We start from the raw sequence: 21,543 nt of genomic DNA, 5'->3' as shown, positions 1-21,543 counted from the left end.
AAATTATTTATAACTATCGATGAAAGAAAAATCGTCTTACGTAATACATCAAACTACGCAAGTATCAATTGATTTATCTAATATCAAGGTTTAATAAAAAACTTGGCAGATATTTTTTTTTATTAAATTTTAGATACATCTTATATATAAAACTAGCTTTTACCCGCGACTCCGTTCGCGCGGAATAAAAAATAGAAAACGGGGTAAAAATTATCCTATGTCCGTTTCCTGGTTCTAAGCTACCTGCCCACCAATTTTCAGTCAAATCTATTCCAGCCGTTCTTGAGTTATAAATCGTGTAACTAACACGACTTTCTTTTATATATATAGATTTCCATGTCACAATGTAAGTTACCGTACTCCTCCAAAACGGCTTTACCGATTTTTACCAAATTTTATATGCGTATTCAGTAAGTCTGAGAATCGGCTACTATCTATTTTTCATACCCCTATTAAGTTTTTTTAACTGCGCGCAGACGGAGTCGCGGACGACAGCTAGTTTTATTATAAAAAAATGGCAGAAGTAAGACAGCTCAAACTTTTAAAATGATCGTCGAGTCAAGCTGAGTCGTATACATCTTTTTAATTCTACGAAATATTGTTAAGTGTTAAGCTTCTGTTACTGTCCGATTCCACAAACGTAACACTCAACAAAACGCAATGACGTCCCTTACATTGTCTTTGAAAAAGCTGAGATAATATGTTTTCGAGTCGGTTTTCCGGCAGTGTCCACCAACGGTTATAATATTCAAATTGTTGTGTGTCATACAAGAAACAATGGGGAGATGATTCATGTTTAATCTAACTCCAACTGATGAATACTAGCAAATATTTAAAAAACAATTAATATTTGCTAGTATTAGGAGGCGTACTCGCGGAGTTAGAGCGAATTCACACGGGCGCTTTTTAACGTCGCGTTAAAACTCGATGAAAATGCGTCGCGTTTTGAAAGCACTGCCGAATGAACACATACATTGAAATGCATTAATTTTACCTATATATGAATGTTCAATTTGCGATAAAAAAGCGCCCGTGCGAAAGTGGGTTTAATATGTTGCAATGACACATGAACCATAAGAAAATATTTGTCGTATTATTCACCTCTAAAACACTACGGTCATATAATTAGTATTACTAATCTGGTCATTATGACTAACGAAATTATTATTTCGTTATATAAATAAAGTGAATAAAAGCATTGACAACATCTACATGTACATATTGATAATGCCCCAAATAATCATTAAAAGAAAACCGCAAAGAACATTTTCTCCGAATATACATTTCAAACAGAACATAAAGTATACGATGTATTTAAAAAGTTTACCACAATTTCCCGTGCGAATTTAATATATAAAATCGGGCGAATAATAGCCGTGTTCACGTCAAAGTCAACAGGGCGTACACCAGTTTAAAATATTACACATTATTGTGTGTTTATCAGACCATTTTATGTCACACCCTACCACTTAAAAATACAAAGAAACAAAGTTTAATATCCCGATGTTGCATTAGTTTGTTTACCGACAACGCTCAAAGGCGAATACAAGTGACATTGTCTGACCCTTACAGCGTTTCAACCATCGCCACAGAGCAGCGCACCCGTAGACGTAATGAATCTTAATTTACCAGTACCACTAGGGTCGCGCTCCGGTTTCATCTGTCCTTCCTAATTAAACTAATTGACGAGTGTTCCGGACGGACAGGAAATGACTTGTAAGAAATTTTGACATATGCGTATTAATTTTTGTTACTTATGGTCATGTCATATGTCTAATTTCCACTTCTTGTGACTCGTTAACAAAGTACTTAAATTGTACTAATAACAGGTATAAGTCATTCAGTATACGTTTCTTTTTACCATCTATACATATAAAAGAAAGTGGTGTTAGTTACACTATTTATAACTCAAGAACGGCTGAAACGATTTGACTGAAAATTGGTGGGCAGGTAGCTTAGAACCAGGAAACGGACATAGGATAATTTTTACCCCGTTTTCTATTTTTTAATTCCGCGCGGACGGAGTCGCGAGCAAAAGCTAGTTTTTAATAAAAATCTTAATGGAACTCTAAGGCTTTGTAGTTAGAAATAATAAAAGTAAACATTTATATAAACTAATACTTAAATAAGTATAATGACAAAGTATAAACGATGTAGAGTCTACAGGTTAGGTATCCTGTGTTAGTTCAATACAAGTCTGTACATTTAAGAGATTAAAGGCGCAAATGCTGACTAAGGCCCGTTTGATTGAGGCTGATTTAGGGTCTGCGACTGACGAGGTCGCCGAGGTCACGGCACACCGAGGAATTCCACACAAGTGCCGCAGTGTGTGTACGTCACCGTACGATTGTAAACATCATGAATCAACAAAATAACCAGCAATTTTATAAACTACGAGAAAAATTATAATACGCATTAAAACCATTTATGAGACTTATTTCTAATATCGTCTAAAACGTAACAAGCCATATCGCCAAATAATTATCAAATTCAATTTTATCACTTCATTTCTGTCCCCTCATGTATATAATGACTGGGCATAATACAATTTTACAAAGATCTGTTCACAGTTTTACCACAGTTAATACTAATGAAGATAATATTGTAAACTAGCAATGTTTACAATATTACGGTGACATAAAGATGCGTGTGTACAGGGCTCACATGCGAAGTTACGTGTCCGTGTACACAATGCCCGAGGATTTGTTTTTACTAAAACGACTAACGTATTACAATTAGTAATTCAAATTAAACATTTTCCGGTAGTCTGTTATTGTTTGAGATGAGTTATATATTATGTATATATATGTTACATATTATGTACATAGCTATGTTTTTTGTAATATGCGACAAAATCTATTCAAGGTTATAAACACTTATTAACATATAATTAAAGTAATATTAATTACCGACGGTATTTATATATTACTAGCTGTGGCCTGCGACTTCGTCCGCGCGGAATTAAAAAAAACTTAATTAGTAGCCTATGTGTTCCTTCAGACTATGCTCTACATCTGTGTCAAATTTCATCAAGCAAGCATTCGCATTTATATTATTAGTAAGATTAATTAAGTAGATAAAATGTCGATTTACACAACTATGTTAACAAAATTTCTGCAGAATCATACCTTCTAGAAGTTGAATGGACGATAATGTTCAAATTCCTCAATATATCAAGTGCTTGGGTAATGTTTGAATGGATTTGAATAATAATCGGTCAGAGACATGACTTATCGCGACTGATAAGGTATGGGAGGTCACGACATCTGTCTGCTATCGGAGAAAGCAAACAACTTGATGCACATATACATCAACTTAATATTTGTATAGTGTATCCGAGTAATAGTCTGTTGAGAAATCCAGATGTTTATAACCATTTCGATAGATTTTTCAATAACAATATTACTTGCATTAGTCACCAAATGTTTGTTAATATTCTCAAACCGTTGCCGGTTTCTTAAGTTGAAACAAAGTTATTGCTATCTCTATATGTATTAATGTGAGATTTTCTATAGTTCTAGCAATATTTCACATGTACTTGTTTGCCCATTAGCAGAAAAAAAGACAGACAGAAACGTATTCATCAATGAACCCGTTATTCTTTCATTAAACAGACAAATTATAATATTAAGTTCCTTGCAAATTTCCACTTAAAGAATACATCAACCAAAGTTTCGCCGGCAGAAACCCGTTGCTTTCATTACACTGCATCACGGGCCCGGTTATTTCATTCAATTTACATAAAATAACAATCGACACATGAAATTTGGCCACAAGGAGCAAAGGGGATAATTTATACAACGAGTGCATGATAGCGCTGCATCTTAACGATGGGGATTTTATAAGATGCAATTTATAAAACGATAACAAGAATGCTTGTTATTAAAATTAGGCTTCCCGTCTCTCTTTATCATCATCAGCTCACTATACGTCCCCACTGAGGTGCTCGGAGCCTACCCCAAATTAGGGGTGACTAGGCCATAGTCAACCACGCTGGCCCAGTGCGGTTTGTTTGACTTCACACATATATTTGCATTTCTTCTCAGATATGTGAAGGTTGTATCATTAGTGATATTTTTGGCGAACTTTACGCCCGATAGGGAGCGCAGCACAAATTTTGTCTGTGATGATACGATGGCGATTATTACAAATATTCGTGCTAGGCCCAATCATATGACGACTGACAGAAATGTATGGAAGAGTAGTACATACTGTCTACACTATGTAGGGACTAGGGCTGTTTCATGGTAAACCATGTGCGATTTTTGATGGTGTGAGATTGCACTGTAACAATCTATATATATGTCGGAGAAATACTTTTCTCGACGACATCATTTGCAGGAGTTCCGGACTTGGTGGGCGTCATGAGGGTGAAGTGCGGGCACAAAACACGTTTATACAGTCTTTCAAAATGTTTAATTTAATGTGAGCACGTTAAATCACTTTAAAATCACAGTTACACGTTATTTTTAGGTTACACGTACTTAATAGTTCAATGTACATCGATAATTAATAATGAAAAGAGAAATTATAACTTTTAAGACCGAGCAGTGAGTTCAAAGCACCAATCTTTAACACCACTAGCGAACAAACTTCAAGGATCCAACTCGATCGCATCCACACAACAACACTGAGCTCCCTCACAACTGTACCTTATATAAAGATGGCGCCTCGACCACACTCTAGCCAAGTGCTCTGCTCTTTTTGGTCATTACTTAAATTACAATCATATTGTTATTTAATCTAAGAAAAACGTAACTAATAAAGTAAAATCGAATTAAAATTAGAATCTGATAATGATTAGAAAAGCTTTTAAATTTCAATAAACATTAAACATTGCACATTATGCGTACAAAGTAATTCATTTGACTACGACGACTTGATAACTTCCTACTTTCTTTAGTTTCTATTATAATTACAAATTTGTTTTCAGAAATATGTTTTAGGAATTATAACAATGTAAAAATTCGTATTAAATTCAATTAAGGTTTACAAAAGGTACAATCAACAAGCAACTCCTTCAATGACTTCCTCCGACACGGCCGTCCTGACATATCACACGGCCTCGTGTGATGTTGAAGGCCGCGCATCATCGTTGTCTGAAATAAGAAAATATTTCGGTAGAGTTCGGCTACTGTTGACTAAACAAACATATCACAACCATAAAAACCTCAGAAGTACAATAATAATAATAACAGTAACATCCATAGGCCACCTCGCCTTTTGTAAACTTATTTCTTTCAACGGCCACCTCGCCTTTATCTCTAATAGTTTATTTTCAATGGCCACCTCGCCCTTAACTGGTTTGATTTTTAATGGCCACCTCGCCTTTTGTAAACTTATTTCTTTCAACGGCCACCTCGCCTTTATCTCTAATAGTTTATTTTCAATGGCCACCTCGCCCTTAACTGGTTTGATTTTTAATGGCCACCTCGCCCTTTACTGTTAATTTAATGGCCACCTCGCCCTTAACTGTTAATTTAATGGCCACCTCGCCCTTAACTGGTTTGACTTTCAATGGCCACCACGCCTCTAACAAAACTACACCAAACTTCAACAATGTACTTGGTGCTAAAGTACCTTAGACAAATTTACTAGGTTTGATCACAAGACACTACACTCATAATCAGTCATTCAAACAGAAAGTATTATACGGAAGTCTTACCATCACAGTCATCTGAGAGACATGGATCTAGCTCAGTTGGGACATGAGATTGGGGAAGTGGACGTAAGCGGTCTCTAGCGTATTTGTAAGTGCGATTACAATTCAAACTTTTGAGATGATACCTGTCACCGTCTAGTATTTCAATTACCTCGAAGGGTCTACTAAATTAATTTCTAGTTCACCAGTTTTTACTCTACTAGTAGGCGTACCTTCGACGAACGAGCCTTTAAAGATGTTAAGAATTTCTAGAAACTGTGGTTTGAGATCATCAGGCATATCGGTATCTACGTCACGAAAATCAACTACCGCACTACCTACGTTACAAATGTTGACTTGAAATGGTTTCTCAACAATAGTGAGTTTATCGCTCGTTATGTGTACTGATAACCCTAAGGCCAACAGGTCGCGTTCTATCAAAGCGTCGTTGTTTAGATAATCGTCAGGTACAATGTGAAATAAAATTTCTACGTCATGATCACTAAGAGTGACTCTACATAAGATCTGCGAGTCGCATTATACACTAGATTTTCCTACACCGGTCAATGTAACAATTGCATGCTGTAATACGCCATCAAGCCTGCGAGAGACGCTTTTTTTTTGATTAAGGAACAATCAGCACCGGAATCGAAACAGAATGAGAGCTGCTCACCAAATTGAGTGATTATTCCGGTGACAGGTCTCACATCACACATGTCCACTCGCTTCACAACGCTGGGTTGGGAGCTGCTGCCTGCTACCGGAAATGTCTTTGAGCAACGTGTTGCCACGTGGCCCTCAACACCACACTTGAAACAAGTGACAGAGGTCCGTGAAGCAACGGCCGTGTTGGGACGCTCGAAGAACGGAGTTGTTTGCTGCTTGTCTTGCGGTCGGCTGGAACATTCAAAAGATTTATGACCAAACTTTCCGCAAGAGTAACATTTGGTTGATATCGAACTTAAACTAGGACGTTTATTATCATGTGCGGCGCTTGTAACAGTTTTCGCTGCCTCTTGGTAACTTCTTTTGCGGTAAGAAAAGGCCATCAGCTGTCGCTGCATTTTAATGCGGGTAGTTATATCCTCCGAAAATATGTGACGTTGTAGTCGCGGCTCAATTTGCCCCATATGTGCAAGTATTAGCGACACCACTATCTCTTCCTTTCCTAAGCTACCCCAACGTGACATAAGCAAAGTAAACAGACGACTCGCATATGCAGCGAGGCTTTCACCTTCTTGTGGTTTACTATTAAGCGTGTTTAGTATCGTCGCTGCACATGTTTCAAGCGTATCAAAGCGGGAAAGAAAAATTTCCTTAAATTCAATCCATTTCATATTAGGAAAAGCTATTTGAGAAAACCATGTTGCAGCTGAACCTCTCATGGCTTTACTAAGTATAAGAACTAATTGACTTCCCTGTATATCGCGGTCCGATAAGCAGATATCCGCCGTTGCTATCCAGGCACGTGCGTCGCTGTCTGCATCTTCCGGTTCAAATTTAGGCAGCGTAATGGTCTTGTCTTCCATTCTCGGTGGGTTGGATAGCGCCTCGAATAGTGCACGCCATCCGTCGTCTGCTGGTGTCCGTAGATCCTCATTTTGTGCCGGCACCGATCCCACTTCTGATGTCGGAGAAATACTTTTCTCGACGACATCATTTGCAGGAGTTCCGGACTTGGTGGGCGTCATGAGGGTGAAGTGCGGGCACAAAACACGTTTATACAGTCTTTCAAAATGTTTAATTTAATGTGAGCACGTTAAATCACTTTAAAATCACAGTTACACGTTATTTTTAGGTTACACGTACTTAATAGTTCAATGTACATCGATAATTAATAATGAAAAGAGAAATTATAACTTTTAAGACCGAGCAGTGAGTTCAAAGCACCAATCTTTAACACCACTAGCGAACAAACTTCAAGGATCCAACTCGATCGCATCCACACAACAACACTGAGCTCCCTCACAACTGTACCTTATATAAAGATGGCGCCTCGACCACACTCTAGCCAAGTGCTCTGCTCTTTTTGGTCATTACTTAAATTACAATCATATTGTTATTTAATCTAAGAAAAACGTAACTAATAAAGTAAAATCGAATTAAAATTAGAATCTGATAATGATTAGAAAAGCTTTTAAATTTCAATAAACATTAAACATTGCACATTATGCGTACAAAGTAATTCATTTGACTACGACGACTTGATAACTTCCTACTTTCTTTAGTTTCTATTATAATTACAAATTTGTTTTCAGAAATATGTTTTAGGAATTATAACAATGTAAAAATTCGTATTAAATTCAATTAAGGTTTACAAAAGGTACAATCAACAAGCAACTCCTTCAATGACTTCCTCCGACATATATATATATATATAAAAGAAAGTTGTGTTAGTTACACTATTTATAACTCAAGAACGGCTGAATCGATTTGACTGAAAATTGGTGGGCAGGTAGCTTAGAACCAGGAAAAGGACAAAGGATAATTTTTACCCCGTTTTCGATTTTTTATTCCGCGCGGACGGAGTCGCGGGTAAAAGCTAGTCTATATTAAAATATTATTATTACTGTTTATAATTGAGGATGAAGGATAACAATATGTTTTGTTTCGTCATCGAGCAAGGTATAAAGTGATATAAAATATCGGAATCTCAATATGTCGTCAAGCGGATATCCTGTAACATATCTAAATCTGAGTGTAAATATAAACGTTTCATATTTACAAAGAATCAACATTGATAATTTCTTTCGCTGCCTAAAAAAATATTATAAAATAATTTCTTATATCAACTTTGCTCATGTTTCGTAACTAAAACAACTTGGAGCTTTAATATTACCCAATGCCTGATTTTATTTTTAAACAGATTTCTTATTTTGGAAAATATTTTTCAAGTAACAACAAAATCAGATAATAACTACCTTCCATTTTTATACATACAACATTCAACATTGAACATGTATGGATAAGGTTATTTAGCCTCCAAATAAAAAAAAAATTATATCCAATTTTATAGTTTGATTTAATAAGAAAGCCGTAAGTTAGTAAAGTTAAGGGAACAATGACAAAGTTAGTCGACAGCGGGCGGCGGGATAATCACGGCACAAACTTTGTATAGCCCCTAGTGTTTACTTTGCAACAATACGCCACTTTTTTTTAATCGGCCCGCAATCTCCTATTTCAGAGAAGGCCGTGTTGACATTGCTGCGACATTTCCGCTCCTATCTTTTACCGAAAACGTAATCTACGTTTATTTTATTCGTTTAGGTTGAAATTCTGTTCGTAAAAAAAAGTTTGCTTTGAATCAATTCGACGACAATACCTCCATCAATTCGACCTTAGAAGATTTAAAAAAATAGACGATCGAATTATAAACATTCCAAAGTTATACTTTAGTTAGTGTAATTAAAGGTTCGCAATTTTACGTTTCGACTGTTTTATTTTAATGTAGTCTTCTAAAATATTCTAGGAAATTTTTGCTTTCTTACCAAACAAGAGCGTTTCCGTCTTAAAACGTAATTCACCATGTTACATGTAGTAACAAACTATTCAATATTAAACCACATCGTTTGTTTTAAACAAAAACAAAACAAAGCAGTTTGATAACAAAATGTATTAGCTTCAATTATCACAAAACTATTGATCTAATAAAACGACAGGCGTTACAACATAAAATTAAAGTAATAACATTTATTAAAGTCGACAAACGAGATACACGCGTGACGATATGAAGACAATAAAAAAAGACAAAACTTAATCCTACTCAGCATGCGACACACAGACGGACGGGACCATAAATACATTCAGCTTGTGTCCGAGGCGTTAAACCCCCGAAATTACGCTCGGAACGTGCCCGCGAGCACACAAACAAAACTTAATAGGCTGACAAAAACACACAACAATACGGGGCCCGGAATCGAACGCGCGTGCGAGGCATGCGGGTAGTTTTTACCATTTATGAGCGTGCATCATAATGACTTCATAATGTTTGATAGTCAGCGTTCGGAATGGTCCCGTATTTGAGGCTCCTTTGAAACATTCATTGAGGGCAGACGTATGTAATTGTCGAAAATATACGGTTAATTAATGCATATCGTATGACGAGTCAAGCTCTACACTCGTGTGAACATTTCCAAATAAAAACTTACGACATATATGTAAACATAGCATATTGAATTAGGTTTACATTTATATATTACGGGTGACAACATAAGCTAAGCTATGGTGGTTATTAATTGTAGGATAATTGAGTTAGCCTCGTGACCTAAGTGACGTTTACCAATTCTTGTTTTGACACTGTTCATGATCAGAAAGATTTTTCTTATGGCAACATTTTGCTTCTGTTTTATATCTCTAATGTGTGTGCGTGCAATGGCGTACGATTTCTCTCATATAAGAGTTAACAAAAATACCAAATGTGTATTATTTACAACAAATAAATTTATATACTATACAAACACTTTGTCTCATAAGCAATTTTCAAACCAACCAAAATTATACCGACGTAACTTATAGGTACAAGAATCCTATAACGTAAGGGTAGTTTGGTTCCTTTTTAATCCTATAAAAATTTGATTCATCAAACTCCAATATCCTGTAGCACATGTAGTAGGGTCAATATAGAAATATCCTGAAGTGCACATTAGCCGGCTCAATATAACAGCAGTGGTCAACGTTCCCGTATGAATCAACTGTCGAACAGTTGCATCGATATGATCGCCGGACCCCCGCATGTTATTACGAACCTAATCTAAACATCATTAATGCTACTTCCGCAATAATTAAACATGAGTCAGGATACGTGACGTAAAATTGCAAGCCGCAACGCGCAACATTCGCAAACCCTCTGACGTGGTAACTAACTACAGGGTTGAGGGTGAAATATTAAGAATGAACCAGAAAATATGGAACGTAAAAAGCGAGTGACGGGTGATTATTTATTACGTAATGAAATATTAAAACGTTGTTAAATACACAAGATCTTATGGCACTCCAAGTCCTTCATTGGTCGCTTATGAAGTCCCGAGTGTAGATTCAGTACCTATGAGAAATCTTCACTAAACAATAACTACTCCTAGGCCTAGTAACAAATAGCACATAATGTTTAAGACACATAATAAAAAAATGAAAACATCAAACTGTACTTTTTATTATTATAAAAAAAAATATATATTAATTATAAAAAACCGCAAAGAATTCGTTATATTATTCACACTTACAATAATTCAAAATGGCGTCAATAAAAAATGGTTAGAGCATATTAAATGGTATGAATTCGACAAGGAAAACCGAATCCATTAATAAAATTGGTGAGGCCAGTAAAAAATGGGTGTTATGTAGACAGAATAAACATCGACACCCATTGCGGCCGCGCGACATCGCACGACTTTTTTCCAATACTGTACATCATTTGTCACCGGCTCTCTTCTGGAGGGGCGCCTGGCGAATTGAGAATAACAGCCATCGGTCTAAGATATTCGCTGAAGCGGATTAACTATTGTTAAGTTAATTTCTACTATTATATTAACTTTTGACTGTGATATTGCGTTTTTTAAGCGTTTATAAGTATTAAAGTTGATTGATAGATTATTTAAAAATATAGCACCGTACCGTAAACGACACATCATTTCTTAGATAGGAGCTACAATTAATTTCAAATGATACTGATATTTTTTTTAAATTAAACATTTTCAGTCATACAATACTGCAGAAATGATAAAGCTCAAGGCATTTAAAAAAATGAACATTTAATATGTTAAGCTTATTCAGTAAAGTTTGTAAATTAGACCAAAGTGAAACAAGAGCAGGAGGCAACAACAAGCGATAAGTAGAGGATTTAGCGAGCATTATGCCCTTTTAGAAAATTTCCCCGGCGTTTACAATGATTAACGACCACCGTCGCAGCTTGCGGCCCGGGCACAACAAACTTTGTCAGTTTTTAAACGGTTACCGCGACACGACGACAATTTTTACCGTTATCATTTAAATTTTAAATGAAAATTCTACTTCCAGTTGATCAAAAATATCGGATCATCTTTTAAGTCTCACACATAGCAAACATTTTCAATATTTTGATTAAAAACAGTTGTTTATTTCGATTTGAATCTTGTGTAATTAATGAAAATGAAAAATAATATTAAGTTTATGTTTACATTGAACAGTTAAGCTAAGAAACTTTATGGCTACAAAAGGGGTTGCTTTCATAAGTATTGACCAGCACTGGAAGTAAGCCTGTATCGCGAGGATCCTGCTCTTATGTATTTGTTAGACGTCAACAAATTAACTAAAGAAAAAATATAATATAAATACATCATCAGATATAAATCTACATTCGATAAATATAGCAAGGAAATAAATAGTATGTAATCCTGAGCAGTTTAAAAATGAATTTAACTTAATAAAATCACTGAATAAAGTAAATTATAGTATGTTAAATAAATTTTTAGTCTTAATTAAAATAATTCCCTTCAATTCTTAACTTAAAATTACTTACTATATTCGTATATGGTATGAAAACCTTGGTGAAAACATACCTGAAAAAAAAATACAATTTTATTATTAATTTTTAGTTGACATAGTAGACATTTTACCGGTTAAGAAAAAAAATTCGATCAATATGTGTAATTACACAAGGGTACATATATGTAATTTGACATACATCTCGCAATAATTATGATTGCAATGTCATCAACATTTTACATCATACGAAAGAGTAATGAAAAATTACGTCAAGGAGAATTTCCGAAGCTCAGTGATGTATTGAACGACATTCGAATCAAGGAGACCTTGTAATAATTGCTCAATAAATTGATCGGATAAATGCACTTGCAAAAACATTTATATCTGAATTCTTAACTCTGATATTATCTGCCATACTCAGGAATCGATAAGTTTTTCTTTAAGGTAAATTTAGTATGTGAAATATTCACTAAACGAGTCTTTAAGGAATTAGCAATCCGTATGCGCTCTAGCTATTTTCCCGTCTAGACGTTCACCTCAAGAAGTGAAATATGAACTCTGGCACATAGGATGCGTGGTTAGTGCCAAACGCCGGCGCCAATATTGCGAGCGATGACTCAAAAGTGTATTTCTTAAGTGCGTTTAGACCTGCGTAAAGGAAAACCGACCGAGTTACGTATATTAACAGATCACAATAGTACAGTAACATTTAGCGGCGAATTACCTTACATTCCAACGATGCGAATTGAGTATCAGTGTATATTAATATACTAGCTGTCATCCACGACTCCGTCTGCCCGGAAACAAAAAAAAGTTACTAGGTAGCCTATGTCTTTTTCCAGACTATGTCCTACAACTGTGCGAAATTTCATCAAGTTCCGTTGAGCTGTTCCGGAGATACCTTCTCACAAACATCAACACATTCACTCAACCATCTATCCGTCTAAACTTTCGTATTTATATTATTAGTAAAATTATGAGACCTTTAAAACAAGAATAAATTTGCTATAGATAAACTAGTGTGATCCAATAACTGTACAATACTAGTTACAATTTTCCGGATTTGATTTACGATGCAAATGCACCTTGAACTCAACAATAGTTCAAATCAACGACATGTAAGTCTCTTTGCAATCTATTGAAAGCATTCACCAGCATCCGGCACTGAGCCATCACTCACCGTCCTCGAACGACTGAAACATGAACATCATTCGTTCGGCGAACGGCAGTTTATCGCGGCCCAACACAAAACATGCCGGCATAAATCACACGAGCGGCAATTCGTGAATGAATCACTCACATAATACCGCTCTCTCTGTTACCGTTCCCTGCGTCAGTCATTCCATTCCAAAATGCAGACTGAGGTGAAGGGTTAAGAATTGATTAGTTTCACTTGAAGAGTACGCTTTATACTCAGAAATACTCTTCAAAATTCTATGAAATATTAAGCTGATTGTTAAGTTTAAGTTAAGTTAAGTAATAAAACGATCATTTAACTTAAAAACTTCTTGAACAGAACATAACTTTATCTGCGACTTTGCGAGTACGGAATTAACGGTGCGTGTCGGAGCTCTAATTTTAGTCATCTTTCCATTCCAATCCATTTCTTAAAAGGAAAGAATGGAAAGGGGTGGTGGATTTGTAGGAGGAGGGGACGCATAGGAAAACACGAAACATTATCTTCCTCTGCGTTAGCTCTTCTTTCGATTAAAGGTAGGCAACGCAACAGCAATTGCGGATGTCCATGAGCAGCGGTCACTTAGCTAATTCAGCATATTCGGGTTGCTGCTTGATCGCTTGCCACCTTATAAAACAAAAACGATAACTCAAGATAAATAAAAACAGTATGACAACAATACTTTACTTGTTTAGAGGTTCATTGACTTGTATATGGACACATGTTTAAATAGTGAAAAGACACGTAAATCACGCACAGTCTTTACGGCGTCTTTTAATCTGTGATAATATCAATATGATCAGTACTTTTAACTTTGTACTATCGGCATTTTACTTTGAACTATTAGATTAAAAACAACCTACGTAAAAGTCCTAACGTTTACATTAAGATTTATTTCTTTATTTATAAGAATAATCCTAAAAAGGTAAGAGTTTCAGCTAAATGTTAAATTGATATTTTTATTTACTGTTTTAATTTCAATCCAACTTAAAGTTTTAATTAACTTTGAGCATTATACAATATCATCCTGCACCCTTTGTAATTTTTAACCAAAATAGGGCTCCCTGTATGAACTGTTCGTTACACAGTTACATAAAAACTTTAAGGCAATATTAAACTATAACTTTGTTAGTTATTACACTTCACGTAGTTACCTAAGATATTAGAAATCTCTCGAAGTTATAACTTGTGCTCATAAATAATAATAAATAGAATGAGTGATAAAGTACGCTTTGATTGAGTTTGCGGGGAGTTCGCGCATTGAGTCAAACTTTTAAGCTCCGAAACCTTAGCGAGATTAATATCGCACGTACAAGAAACTTATAACTTTCATATAAATACAAAAGCTGTACTATTTAGTGTACCTACTATTGGTTTTCGTTGATTTTATTTACGTGAAAAAAACATAAATTATATTTATAGTTATTAAAATAATATAATAAAGATAAAATAAAAAAACAAAGCTATAACATATAAGAAGAAATAACTTTTGCCCGCGGCTTCGTCTGCGCAGATAAAAAAAAATGTGTGGAAAGTATCTCATATGTAACTAAACTATGTGTCATATATCTGCCAAATTTCAATATATGTTGAGCCATTGCGAAGTTATCGAGTAAATATGTGAATCAAATATAACCCACGGGAACCGTACACATTTCCCGGATCACTGTATTCTATATCTATACCAATTTTATAGAGATCCTTTTCGTCGTTCTGGAGGTACCTAATAACAAACATCCATTAATCTATGAATCTAAACTTTCGCATTTATAATACTAGTAAAAAGAAACATAAAACTATCGTATCTACGTAATTTAAGAACATACATAGTTTAAAATAAGTTAGGATCAAATATATTACACTAGCTGTCGCCCGCGACTCCGTCCGCGCGGAATTAAAAAAACTTATTAAGTAGCCTATGTGTTCTTCCAGACCATGTATGCCAAATTACACCGAGATCAGTTGAGCCGTACTGTAGATATCTTGTAACAAACACCCATCCATCTATCCATCTAAACATTCGCATTTATAATATTAATATCATTAACTCCCTCTCATCTGTTTAGTCGATAAATTAAGCATTAACAAACATTTCAAAGGCGCAATATTAAACATTACAAGACCCCCCAGTAGACCAATAAAGCATGTTAATATGATCACTACAGACCACAACATGGCCACTCGAGATGTAGCGTCTGTCAGTCTAGACCGGACGTCAGCGATGCAATTAATTGGCCGCAGGGGGGAAGAGTTAAGAGGGGAGTGTTACCTATTACTACATACATAATCATTGTTATACAAAAAAGTAACCTTGAATATGAAACTGATATGACAGTATTTTTTTTTTTATAAGAGAAGGGGATGTTCAATACTTTAGACATTATTTTGCTTTTGGCATTACATCGAATATTGTGGGTCTAGGACGAATAATTGTGACAATCGCTTACTTATCGTCATTTGTATAGAAATTTATGCAGCGCCCTCTATCGGGTGTAAAGTACATTAAAAATTTCATACTAATATTGACTTGACGATGACGATAAGAAGGGAGTTGTCGCAAATATTTATGCTAGTCCTCCATGTTAGTTTTACTTTCCGTTACTTACCGTTGGTTTCTGAGATCAAAATCGCAATCCCTATGATTATCTTTGATAAAACAGAGATGTTATAAATGTTTAAAACGAGGATTTTTGTCTTAGAAACCCACGATTCCTTCAACAATTAATTACAAGACAGACTTATATTATAATGAGTGTGAGTCACACGCGTGTTGATATTGCATTGACCCTTGACATTTCATGCACGTAGGTGTCATTGATCTCACTCAGAGTCGTGAGACATAACACACATATAAATGTAATTATTTACTTATATCTAAATATAGAATGAAACATTCCATTGCCATAAAAGCAATACCTACGCGATTACGCAATGTATAACTATAGAAGAAAAATAAACATACAAACGAATTGAAAACCACCTTTTGCAAATCGTTATTATTTACTATTTTTTTGCCTGCTTTACATTATTCCAGTACAGATCGACTACTGCACTGAAAGCACTGCTTGGTATCTAGTGTAAGTTTACATGTTTCAAGTCGTAACCTAACGCTGTAGTCGATCGCTGGACTGGAATAATGTAAACGGGGAATTATTCTATTTTATGTAAAAACTTTAGTTACCCGTAAAATCACGACCGTCAACTAAGATAGTTAAAAGTTGAATAAAAACTTACACTGTCTCATATCGATATAAGGATAGTAACTTTCGTGAGTATCGCTACCGTATATTTCCAATTCCAAAACACCAGGAAAAATACATATATATTGTTACAATTGTATTTTGACTTGGGAATGTAGTTTAATTCACTTATCATACATTGACATCTAACAACCATAATTTTGATTTTAACACGTGCTGTACCATCACTCACCTGCATGGTTTATATACAAAAAAAAATAGTATCATGAAACGTGTTAAAGTTACCTACATCATCATCATCATACATATTGATAGAAAAAAAACATTTATTACCACACAAATTGCAATTGATATTGCTTGCCTTTCGTTCAATTAAAACATATACTTCTGTTTAATGTCTTTAGAACTGTAATAAGTAGAGCAAAATAATTACATTCAATATTATATTGTACAATCATTACCAAAAGGTGACTTTATGGTACATTTGTCGATACAAAAATCCCCTAGCGACATGAACTGATTGGTATCGCTGTAAGCTCTTCAGATTACAACTCTAAGTCGGCTCTTAGCGACAGCGGGCCGCAAAATAATAATCTCATAGTAGACGGAACCCGTACAAACTCTAAGCAGGTTATGAGGTCACAGCATTCTGACAAAGCAGACTAATATCATTAAATGTTCACGTAATCATAATGTCCACTACACTACAGATCTAGCGCCGCAAAGTCTAGACCGGACGTTGGGGAGCGATAAAACCTGAGTGGGGGAGGTATAGCACCCTAACGATAATGTCCTCTTCGCACATAAAACGGACAACGGGCCGTGGTTAAATTTGTGAAATATTGCACACTATATTAAAACACTTTTCTACCCCATAACTTTAACACTAGAGTATGAAATCCAATAAAACTTTGTGTCTTATTTCTATCACGTTTGGTTGACACACTTGCTCCTAACGCAATTATTGACAAAAGTACATAACTTTAACACACCTTAATCGTTTGCGTAAGTACTCCTACAATTTAATTAAAAGTAAAGCAACATCGTCACATGTGTAGAAGTGTGTATGACATATTCATTATTTCGCTTCAACAATTTCCCTATCGCGAATTCTCATCTATACCCCTCCTCCTTCCCGTCACCGATAGCAGACCGCCGATAAGCCGCACCCAAATTGCCTGATGCCATCGATAAAAACCCTTTAATGGTCTCTAAATTGCATTGCTCTTAGACTAACAAAAGACCTATAACAGACCTGCTCGTTGCATGCACTCACACAATAGGAAACCATTTCACCTTAATCTGTATTTTCTTGGAATCGTTTATAAGTTTTCTAGATATATTTTTGCCGGCACACTGCCATTTTTTCCAGTCGCTTCAATAGAGTAATAACTACGTCTGGCATATCTTAATACTTAAAATTCAATAACATCTCTAGTAAATAATTCGAGAAATCAGTCCGTAGATCAATAAGAGTCAGTGGAACTTAGATTAAATAAAATAATAATAATGAAGCCATTTATTTCCACACAAAAACACAAACACAAAATTAAAAAAAAAATCCAAAGTTACTTACTTCTATTTGCAATATCAAAATAATATGTTTGCAACTTCTTAATTAAAAAAAAGAACATAGATTGGACCATTATAAATACTGGTTCCATTCAAAAATTCAAATCACATTATGAAAACAATCAAATATTGGAACACAAAACTTATAGATCGTCCTTGGCTGTGGACAATAACCTTTCATGACTTTAATCCTTATCGAAGCACATACACGGAAATCAATAGCTATGGTACGGCATCCAATTTCAGTACCGGCTTTTCCGCCCACTAAAAATTAGAGTTCAGGCAAAATAATAATAAAAAAAACTTGAGAGGTGTCAAGGGACACCCGGATGGAACGAAGTTCCTTTCAATTAATTAGTGAAGGAACCAATGTTTATTCTATGAATAAAAAACTTAAGTCTTCACAAGAAGTACATTTTATTTCTATGAATTTTCGTTATATATTGTCACGTCGTTGCCATGGTGAAATAGCGCTCATTCGTCTATAGCAAAAAGTGTCGTGACAACTTTTCGTAAGAATTTTTTCCGTCTAGCCCCCTTTCACAACGCACGATAAGGAACTTCGTTCCAATTACTTGACCTTTTCAACATATTATGTGTTATATAAAATGATGTTCATATCCAAATGTATTCCGGACACCCTGTATAACGTACACTAGTAAAATAGTAAAGTTCTATTTTAAAAGTCAAAGAATCTGTTTCCAAACTATTTTTATCTAGACTGTCCTTAATTAAGACGAGGTTGTTCACCCCACGAAATGGTCACAACACATTGTCAACACCTAATTTACTATCTTATGTAACCGATAGTTATATCTGTTTGTTATGATATCTATTAAAAACCGAAAACTATGAAGAGAATTTATAACTGATTAGAAAAATATGAATCATTTTTATTAAAATATTAAATGCTTTTTCACGATCTATTCAATGTAGCCTACATACTCGTTCTAGTCACTCGAAATAATTATTACATAAATATTTATCTAACAGCGAATTGTTTAAATCAATCCTACTAAATCATAGCTTCAATATAAGAATAGAAAACAATAAAACTGTTTGAACTAATTATCACAATGTAACACTAGCGCCCTCTACAAACACATCTCTTCAGTCAACAAGAATGTATCAAGAAGAATAAACAACATATAGCACATATTGCACAATATATTAATATGAAAGAACGTGTAAGACACTTCATAAAGTCCGCATCTACCCGGCATCTCGCCCTTTCCTCGGCGCGCTGTAATTTCCTGACCACACCGATATTACATCTGCAAATTGGTCGCGTTATCTTTCGCCCTATAGGGTGTACCTAAATAAAACCGGACATATCTAATATATAAAATTCTAGTGTCACAGTTTTCGTTCCCGTACTCCTCCGAAACGGCTTGACCGATTCTCATGAAATTTTGCGAGCATATTGAGTAGGTCTGAGAATCGGCCAACATCTATTTTTCATACCGCTATTAAGTTTTTTTTAACTGCGCGCGGACGGAGTCGCGGGTGACAGCTAGTTATTCTATAAAATTGTCGAAAAGTTGTAACAATCCACGTTGAAAGTTTACTATATTTAATACGATTCTTTTCAAATAAACAATATCTATATATATAAAAGAAAGTTGTGTTAGTTACACCATTTATAACTCAAGAACGGCTGAATCAATTTGACTGAAAATTGGTGGGCAGGTAGCTTAGAACCAGGAATAGGACATAGGATAATTTTTACCCCGTTTTCTATTTTTTATTCCGCGCGGACGGAGTCGCGGGTAAAAGCTAGTTGGATATAAAATTAAAAACAACTAAATACTGAAAACAACATAATAATAAACATTTTAAACAAAGTACTAAATTACATTTCAACCGATAAAATTAGAATTATTACTTTAACCTATTAACAAAGAAGCAGTCGCATTAGTCCCTCTAATAAATATGGGTTTTAGGAACTTCTCTTCATTATTTATTAAAAAAATATGTAACGGCCGATATATTGCTCGAGCAGCGACGATCGCATTCATAAATACATCACAGCCAACTGCCACAGATTATACATGTTATTTTTGAATTATGCAACTAGTTTTATTTACAGTTCCGTCCTGTAATCCAAGTTTGATTTATGGAACAACTAAATTAGTCATGGTATCACACTGAGCCACTTAATGGCCACTAAAGTCCTTCCTTAGCGTAGATTTAATATGTCATATGAAACTTGATTACGGCCTAAATTGTAATATTTTAGCTGGTACCTATTCCTAAATATCGTAGTTTAAGATGGCGATTTTGAGGTCACCCTCAGCTATCTGTAATGGGCATCGCAGCGCCGTCTAATAGCTTTATTGAGCGACGAGCTCTCTCGTCCACCCCACACCGGCCACGGTTCGGCCGCCCTCGAATAAATCTGATTAAATAAATACGTTCCCAAGTCGCCCCGTGTCTGGACACTGTGATGAATTATTACCTACCCTGTGTTGTGACTTGCGAATAAGTTATAGCTAATATTGACTTTGCGTAATGATTTGCAGAATAAATTGTACATTATTATAGAAAAACAGAACATTAAAAATAAAGTTAACTGCCATACTAATCATGTAACCGCCAATAATTAAGTCTAGCAATTTCAATTCCATCAAGTTACAATTTTATTCTATTTGCCTTAAAAGCTTATTTAGGCTGAGAGAATCTCCTCAGTTAATTTTGACAATACACGTAACAAAACGCATAACCAAGAGATGACTTCTAACTCGCAATAAAACACGAATGCAGTCTCATATTAACAGAAATAGACTGACAAATTGGATTCCTGTGGGCAGATAATAGGTACAGTGGCGTCTCGGGACATCTCCGGAACGGGAACGAGACGGGCACGAAACGGGTACAGACGCCTAACATTAATGGAGCATCCACTATGCTAATATTATATTGTACAGACATCTAGTCGGATGTATTTCTAAACTAGTTACATATTCTTGATTTAAATTTAACATTGCACGAACTAATTGGTTTGAACTAGACATAGAGTGGAAACTAGACGTTTCTTGGTAGATTATTATTCATAGATTCTGTGCACCAATGAACCTCGAAATCCTGACTCCTCCTCGAGAGCATAACCGAAAAAGCAATTAAGACCATTTAAATAATAAATTTGGTTTACATAATAACTCGTTTGAATGTATAGTGCAGTCTTCAAATTTATAAAGATGCATTATTTAATCGGATTCTCAGACTTGTTTAATGGCCACTAAGTGCGACCCTTTACTAAGGAACTGCTAAGATACTATTTAATGAATGTTTACGGCAGTAAGATAAAGCTTATTAATATCAGATAGTGTGTACATGCGTGAAAGCAACATTACAGTATTTCCCGCGCTTCCAAATCTGTATGACAGACAAGTGGGCCGATCGGGTTGCGTCGGCGCCGATGACGCAACGCATCGTGATGCCATCTAGCGGCCGATGTCATCATAGCTGTGGCTTAGTGGCCTATATAGTGTATA

At 35.3% G+C, this 21,543-nt stretch overlaps 1 protein-coding gene and 1 long non-coding RNA gene across 2 annotated transcripts in view; both read right to left on the bottom strand.

The window, feature by feature from the left end:
* Positions 1–21,543, bottom strand: part of LOC106718932 — a 106,624-nt gene that overhangs the window by 54,500 nt on the left and 30,581 nt on the right. The gene's annotated exons all lie outside the window — the stretch shown is intronic.
* Positions 4,882–7,197, bottom strand: LOC123720903. The gene is made up of 2 exons (XM_045680266.1): positions 6,315–7,197; positions 4,882–5,099 (listed from the first exon to the last, which is right to left on the bottom strand). The coding sequence occupies exons 1-2, from the start codon at positions 7,168–7,170 to the stop codon at positions 5,056–5,058; spliced, it is 900 nt and encodes a 299-aa protein (XP_045536222.1). The 5' UTR covers positions 7,171–7,197; the 3' UTR covers positions 4,882–5,055.

The sequence above is a fragment of the Papilio machaon genome, chromosome 12 (genome assembly GCF_912999745.1).
Source record: "Papilio machaon chromosome 12, ilPapMach1.1, whole genome shotgun sequence".
NCBI lineage: Eukaryota > Metazoa > Arthropoda > Insecta > Lepidoptera > Papilionidae > Papilio > Papilio machaon.
This window is presented reverse-complemented; position numbering and strand designations above follow the sequence as displayed.

Bases quoted from the DNA above. Each gene is read 5' to 3' on its own strand.
- LOC123720903 (XM_045680266.1), bottom strand. From the start codon at position 7,170: ATGGAAGACAAGACCATTACGCTGCCTAAATTTGAACCGGAAGATGCA. The intron at 5,100-6,314 runs GTGAGCAGCTCT...TTCTTATTTCAG, and splicing joins CGGAATAATCACTCAATTTG to ACAACGATGATGCGCGGCCT.